This window comes from Papaver somniferum, chromosome 8, assembly GCF_003573695.1.
Source record: "Papaver somniferum cultivar HN1 chromosome 8, ASM357369v1, whole genome shotgun sequence".
Lineage (NCBI taxonomy): Eukaryota > Viridiplantae > Streptophyta > Magnoliopsida > Ranunculales > Papaveraceae > Papaver > Papaver somniferum.
The window spans coordinates 24,678,117-24,685,955 of NC_039365.1; the positions used below are offsets into that span (position 1 = coordinate 24,678,117).

Sequence of the window (7,839 nt, forward strand, 5' to 3'; positions counted from 1 at the left end):
AGAACTAGTTCTTTCAATTCCACCTATGAATGGTTGATTCAATATAACCCCAGAAATATTGACAGGGCTAAGATCCAATTCTAATGCTCTTCAAGAAACGTTGTAAGCAATATTCCCATATAATCTCTTTGGTAGGGCAAAACAATATATTAGCGTATAGTTAACACGCCTCCATCATTAGCTCATTTGCTGCGTCATTGCACTAAGCGCAAAGTCAATGACATGTATTAATTGGCTGGTGCAAAGTTTTCTTTTTGTTTTTACTTTCGTGGATGAGGAAAATTGGTTTGATCTGATGTATCAATAAATAGATTTGTGTTTAGATTAAAGGATAATGCATACAAGCTAAAGGAAAACGGCCTAGTTAAGCTCGTCCACAGTTCATGTCTCTACACCAAGCCCACTACTTGTGCATGAACCGAATTCACTAGGTAAGTCCTAGACGTCTGCTTTGCATACCCTAAGAATCCCCACGATAGCCGGCACCATTTTTTATTTTATTTTTGAAACATGTCTTTTATTAATAGAAGATGAGGTTACAATTTGACGTAATTAGTATCATTTTGATGCTGCTTTTGGCAACAAGAACAGCCAGCATCATATATGTCCATATGCTTCAAAATCTTAGGATTTAAATGATATAGTAATTTATATATTTGGGAAATGAAATACTATAATTAGGACTATTATTTTTTTAGTGGAAACAATATTAATTAATTAGCAAGGATATTTAGGCTTTCTATGTGTGTCGTTGGATCGAGACCATTTAATCTTAGGGCCGTAGTTAATGGAAAGGGATTATAAATAGTGCGCTAATTTTCGATGTTAGCGTTAAAAAATTCGGTAGAAATATAAGAGGGGAAAATTTTAGGAGAAAAATCATTAAGGTACCATAAAATAGGTTTTGAGTATTATTAATAGGGCCGTAGTTAATGGAAAGGGATTATAAATAGTCCGCTAATTTTCGATGTTAGCGTTAAAAAATTCGGTAGAAATATAAGAGGGGAAAATTTTAGGAGAAAAATCATTAAGGTACCATAAAATAGGTTTTGAGTATTATTAATCAAGATACAATTTTGTGGTAGTAATACTGTTGGTTCTTCCTATATAATCTGTGTGACATCAATTTTGTGGTAGTAATACTGTTGAATAGCGAAATCAGGTTTGCGACTGGTTTCATCTTGTTTTCAGTATTTTACCTAGCATTTTTCGAAGTAGAATTTTTAGTTTTATCTAAAGGATTTTTAATAAAGTGCCCATATGGGAAAATACATTTAAGAAAATAGCAATGTTTTTTTAAAATTAATTTAATGCCCATGCAGTTACCAATTCCGTGCGGACCCACCATTTTGGTAAAATGCCGTTTACTTTGTCAATTTATCGTCAAACAAGATGAGAAATTGGTGGGCGTAATTATAAATATAACCTTTGGCCTAGAAATGGTTGAGTTAATCTCCTACCATCCACGTGTTCTCTCAATCGACGGCTAATGTTTCATTCATCTGTAGTCGTCCACGCGTATTGTATTATTAATTGACGGCTAAAGATCAAATGCATCACAGGCGAACACGTGTGGATGAAGAACACGTGTGAATCAAGAACACGTCTGAATGAAATCAATTAACAAAATAAAACAGGTTAGGGTTTTGTTTTCTTATCTTCTTCACTTTCGTTTTCTCCGCCACACTCTCTCTGTAAAAACTGTCTCTGGAGAACTTATGATTCAGAAAAGAAACTTGTTTGATAGTTAGGGTTCTTTTTATAAACATCTCGTTCCCTCTCTTACGGTGAAGATGAAGAAGAAAAAAAAGAAGTCAGCAGTTTCAAAAAGGTAAGATCGATAAACCCTAATTTTTATTTGATTAGAACTGTTCCTTTGTTTAGAATTGTTCCTTTGTTTTTATATGTTTGAATATGGAATCGAATCCATGATGGGTACTGTGAATAGTTTTTATTTGATTTTCTTTCTGTTTTTTTGTTTAAAAACAAAACTTAATAATCCCGAAGAAAAAACAATATTATCCAGTTTTGTTCTTACATATTTGTCCAATTTTGTAAGTGTTTAGGGTTTTAATTTGATGATTTTATGTAATTAGGTATTTGTTTATTGAATTTTTTCTGTTAGGGTTTCAAATTGGGGATTTTCTGAATATGGGTTTGATTTCTAGAATTAGGGTTTAAATTGGTATATGAATTGTTCAATTTCTGTAATTAGGGTTTAAATTGGGGATTTTTTGTTGCTGAAATTTGAAGTAGACTAATTCTTGTTATGTATTTGTTCTGTTGCAGTGGACATGTCCATTATCCATATAGAAACATTAGTGTGTATGTTTCTATGAGTAAACTGACACTGGAATTCCCTCACATGGACATTGATAAATATGATTTGAAGATGTTTGAGCAGATGTTGCGTGTAAGGTTAGGTCTGGCTGACAATGAAATTGTTAACTTAGTTTGGATGGTTAAGCCAAGTTTTCCTCAAAGTTTGATGATAGATGATGACTTTAACAAATTTTGGGAATTAGCTATGACTGATGATAAAGATTGTATATGTCTTACTCTTTGTATACAGAATTCTGATTTTGGAGATGATGAGTTTTTAAATGTGGAACCACCACCAGTGACAACCATTCATGAGACTCCTAAGAAGATTTGTAAGACAAATAAGAAGCTAGTGTCTAAGGAAAAGCCAAAGCCACCTTGGAGGTCACCAAGGTTTCAAGACTCTTCTGAAGTGAAAAAATCACATCAACAAGGAGGTCCATCAAGGAAATTATGTTTTGTGGATTTGTTGAATGAAGTGGAGAGTCAAGGTGGTGGAAATGGTACCATTACAGTACAAAGTAGCAGTCAACCAAGTCAAGAGACTTTTAATCATGATTACTGGTTTAATAGAATAGGAAACACTTCTCATAATGCAACACAAGGTAGCACTGTGGACAATGATGGGAATGAGTCTGAAGATGACGACATTGTGCATCTGGAGAATGAGTCTGAAGATGAGTGTAACCCAGTTGAAGATCCAGATGCCTCTGCAATATTATATAGTGATTCTAAGAATGAAATAGGTTATGCTGAATATGTAGACACATATAAAGTTCCAGTTCACAATGAAGAATCAAGTAGCAGTGAAGGTATTAAAAATTTTTAAACTTACATTGAGTTAGTAAATGTTTAAATGTTATTCCTGTTTTTAAGTTTATAACTTTCATATTTGTAACTTGCAGATGAAAATGGTAGTGGTGCTGAAGTTGAAGATAAAAATGATGGTGGTCCTAAAGTAGTGATTGATAAGGCTGGTGGCAAACCTGTTTGGCAAAAGAGATACCTACCAGATATGAACAACATTGGAGAGGAAGATGATCCAAATATATTCCCCGAAGAAGATGAAATACCAGTAGTGGACCCTGATAAGATGCTGGTAAAGTATGCCTTTCAAAACAAGCAACTTTTTAAAAAGCATCTAAAAAGATATCGTGTCAAAGAAAATAAACAGTTCAAATGTAAAAAGAGTTGTTCGCAGCAAGTTAGGGCCCACTGTAGGTTCAAATATATAAATGATTGTAAATGGTTTTTTTATGCTAGTAGAGTTGAGGGTGAGTCAACTTTTGTTATTAGAAGTGTAAATTTGGAACATACATGTGTTGGTGATCCAAAAAGTCTTAATAGGTCTGCTGATCCTGATCTTGTAAAAGATGTTGTGCTTGAAAAGTTGAAGCATAGACCTGGGTCTTTCATATATACCAAAGCCCGGGAATATTGCAGAAGACTTTTCAATGACTAACAACATCAATATACCCTATATTTGTGCATGGAAAGCTAGGAATCTGGTTCTAGAAGAATTATTTGGTGATTATGAAGAAAGTTATACTGAAGTACCTAAGTTTTGTTCAATGGTGGCTGACACTAACCCAGGATCTGTTGCCAAGTTTACATATGGAAGAAAAGGTATATTCATAAGCTATTTAAGCATTTGTGTTTTTTCTTTATTTATTGTTTATTTGGAAAAGAACTGATGTTGAGCTTGAATATGCAGACTTCAAATTTGAGAGTATGACAATTTCCTTTCCTGGACCAATGAAAGGATTTCAGGATGCTTGCAGAGGTGTTATGGGGTTTGATGCATGCCATCTAACTGGCAAGTGGGGTGGTGTCCTAATGGCTGCAACAACACTTGATGGTGAGAATAGATTGGTTTCTTTAGGTATTTGGGTAGCAAAAACTGAAACCAAAGAAAACTGGTTACTATTCTTGAAAGTTATAACACCAGGGATCTTAGGACATCACAGTGGCAGAGTCACTTTTATATCAGATCAGCAGAAAGGTTTGATGGAAGTTGTTGCAGAGGTGTTTCCTGGTTTTCCCCATAGATACTGTTGGAGGTAATTAGGTAACTTGCACATTATTTTACACTGTGTCATTAAAGTAATGAATTGAACCTTTTGTCTTTATGGGTCGTTGTACATTTACTTTTTACCTTTTAATATTCCCTATTTTAAGCATTTTAGGGTTTCATCACTTCATATCTCATCTTATGTATTCTTTTCTCTTCTCTGAACTTTTCACCCCTTGAAGCCACTAACGGATAACAAGATTTTACACCCTACCAACCAAAGAAAGCCTGACAGACCTCCAACAAAGAGAAGGAGAATTTATGATGAACCTCAAGGTGAGGTGAAGAAAAGGAGGTGTACTAAGTGTGGATCCACAGATGGTCACAACAAGAGAACTTGTAAAGGTGGTGATGTTGGTAAGAACTCAACTGCATATAGGACAAGAACTGAGTGTGATGCTTCAAATTTCTTCTTCACAAACACAGATAGACCTGAAACCAACATTGCAAGGGGCAGAGCAAAGAAGCAAGGTAAAACATCATATGTTGGTGAGTCTTCTGCACATGGAAAGCCACCTCCAGTACCAAACACTCAAAGTAATGCATCTGCAGGACCTAGCAACACACAAAATTTCAGTCAAGCTTTTGCTGGTATTGGCCATATGTCTCAAAACATTGCTATTGTTTCAAATGAAAAGGGAAAGAAGAAGAAGTAATGGTTGTATGTGTATGTGTTTTTAGTGTTGGATTTGTTGGATCTGTCATCCTTTCTCTTTTTTTTTATCTTTTCCAAATGATTTTTGGTCTGAACTGGTTTAGTGGTGACAAAACAATGTTATCATGTTTAGTTTGAAGTACCTTTTAATATTAATGAAGTTTATTAGTTCAAAGAAATATTGCAGATTACATTGTAATTTTTTTGTTGAATTCCTTACATATTTCTTTGACCTGAATACTTGAATGCATAACACTGTTTTTTGCAGCAATGAATAGGTGGTCAGAAACCCATCTAAAAGCATCACAAATATGTGCAAGTTAAGAAAGGTATGTTGAAGTTATGCTCATTCTTACATATTTTCAGATTCATCCTTGATTTGCAGTGAGTTTTGAGGCACTGCAGATTATGCAATGGGCAGTTGTTGAAGGATTGAGGAGCTTCTCCACAAGCATAGCAACATATCTCAACAGGTAGCTTGATGTCAGCACTTCTGACTGCATCAACGGCTAAAGCAAACCATTCGAAGTATGTGTAGGTAGGATTTGAGCACCTGAAGAACATTTTACCATCTGTTTATCTTGTGTTTGATCTAAATAATTGCCTTATGCCATTACAAGGTATGTGTTTACACCGAGAATACATCCATGGACAAACCTTTGATTCATGGCTACCAACATCACAAATTGAACATATATTTGCCTGTTTTTCCTCATTAACCTTGATGTTGTTGTTTCTACTACTACTAGGAGAATGTTTCACACTTCTGCTCATGTTTGTGTATGTTATTGTGTATGATTTGGATGAATTTAGGGTTCACCACTGATTTTATACAGATTCAATGAGAATAAGACCGTTACAAAAGGGGGCAGATCTGTGCCGTCTGTTTTTTCCATACAAGATGGTGACACGTGTTAGCCGACCGTTACTAAAGTTTGCACGTGAAGAGTACATGAGCCGGTTTTGTACTGAGTTACTGTTCCAGATCGGTTATAACTGATTCAGGGTCTATAAGGTCTTTCAACATGGCTGATTTATTACCACATGTCAGCTAACGTCCGTTACCCGTTTTTTCAACAACAAAAAACGGGACGAAAAAGATCAATTGATTGGTATTAAATTAATTTTGAAAAAAACATGGGCATTTTCTTAAATGCATTTGCCCACATGGGTACTTTATTAAAAATACCTTTATCTAATCCTATGATGCCTGAAAAATAGAAATCATTATTATGCACTAACATGATTGATGGGTGATCTTTTATGTCTTACGGTCATTTGCATATTCTCAGACTGTGCAAAATAACCATCTGTTGTAATGCACCAAGTGATAACATGTGCTTTAGTTGTTTCAATCCAAACTAGATAACATGGTATTGTTTATTTTGATAGGTGTTATGAATTAGTTGATGTGAGAACCACAGAGAGTTTACTATCGATTCAAGGTGTACGTGGTAGTGGTAAGTGAATGACTTAAAATTCGTTTTGGGGTTATTCATTGATTAATAATAATAATAATAATAATTGATTGATAATAATAAGAATTTTGGTGATAAATGATAATTGGATTAATTTTGGTTCGGTACCAGTTGAGTTTCATAAATTAATAATAATAATAATAATAATTGATTGATTGATAATAATAATAATTTTGGTGATAAATGATATTTGGATTAATTTTGGTTCGGTACCAGTTGAGTTTCATAAATTAATTTGAAAATTTTAAGTTGTCTCTTTCCCAATAATTATGATAGCAATAGTAATAATAATTATTAATTATTTTGTGAAAATAATAATAATTGAATTTTGTTTGTAGAGCAGATTTTGTTGGGAATCGGATTAAGTGTGGATTTGTGCAACTCATACTTCTGGTTATATTTTTATTGCATGTGTAAGTTCCTCAGATTTGAATGAAAGTATTAACCCCGCCAGTTCGCCTCTGATGGATCTCGACTCTTCTGATCCCCAGGTATATTTCTTTACTCTCGTTCCTAATTTTGTTTGGACATTTTAAATTCTCGCCTACATTTGGAAATTATTAGATTTATTGGTTATATTTTACTTTTTGAATTTTTTACGGCTCAGTATAAAAGTTCAATTGCATATGGTTTATCTTTGTCTTAGAATGCTCCAAGGGGTGTTATATATTCTGCTTGTGTTACCGCTGACTGTTAGAGTAGTTATATTTCTTGATACTTCACTATAATAAAAGTTGTTCTTAGTGGTAAATAATTGTGTCACGAAAATCAATTTCTTCATTATGACAAAAATCAGCGGCGCAAAACAATCTGTCACCTATCATCAGTCATAGAAAGTCTTTTATGACAGATCTTAAGATATTGTTACCAAATTGTTTAATTAGTGACTTAAGTATATTTTCCACCAAAAATATTTTTTCACGAGCAAATATATTCTGTGATATAGAATTTTTGGTACTCTAGGTATTTTTGGTGAGGAAATCATATTATCACTTAAAATAATTGAAATAAGATTTATTTTCCTCACTTAAAATAATGAAACAAGGTTTATTTTTCTCACTTAAAATAATGAAACAAAATTTATTTTCCTTAGAATACATTTATAACGAGGAAACAAATTCATGACATAAAATAGTTTTAGCAACGAAATTTATTCATCTCAAATTTTCTTTAGTGACTAGCGTATATTATCACCAACCATTCCAAAGACATTTGTAGACACAAAATAAATACAAATAAATAATATTAGTTGAATAAAAATTAGTTAGACATTAAAATAAATTATTGAAACAATATCCAAACTAAAAAACATT

At 33.3% G+C, this 7,839-nt stretch overlaps 1 protein-coding gene and 1 long non-coding RNA gene across 3 annotated transcripts; both read left to right on the forward strand.

Moving 5' to 3' along the window:
- Nucleotides 1-1,642: 1,642 nt before the first annotated feature.
- LOC113304569 lies at nucleotides 1,643-5,227 on the forward strand. Of its 2 annotated transcripts, none has more exons than XM_026553710.1 (5): nucleotides 1,643-1,831; nucleotides 2,290-3,134; nucleotides 3,228-3,948; nucleotides 4,037-4,390; nucleotides 4,576-5,227. In XM_026553710.1, exons 1-3 carry the CDS (start codon nucleotides 1,794-1,796, stop codon nucleotides 3,782-3,784), a joined length of 1,440 nt encoding a protein of 479 aa, XP_026409495.1. In that variant the 5' UTR covers nucleotides 1,643-1,793; the 3' UTR covers nucleotides 3,785-3,948; nucleotides 4,037-4,390; nucleotides 4,576-5,227. The 2 variants fall into 2 exon arrangements, with proteins under 2 accessions (XP_026409495.1, XP_026409494.1); XM_026553709.1 differs by having other exon boundaries at nucleotides 4,037-4,382.
- Nucleotides 5,228-5,343: 116 nt separating this feature from the next.
- Nucleotides 5,344-6,977, forward strand: LOC113303364. The gene is made up of 3 exons (XR_003337433.1): nucleotides 5,344-5,586; nucleotides 6,441-6,508; nucleotides 6,870-6,977. It is a non-coding gene; the product is annotated as an uncharacterized LOC113303364 (long non-coding RNA).
- Nucleotides 6,978-7,839: the final 862 nt, after the last annotated feature.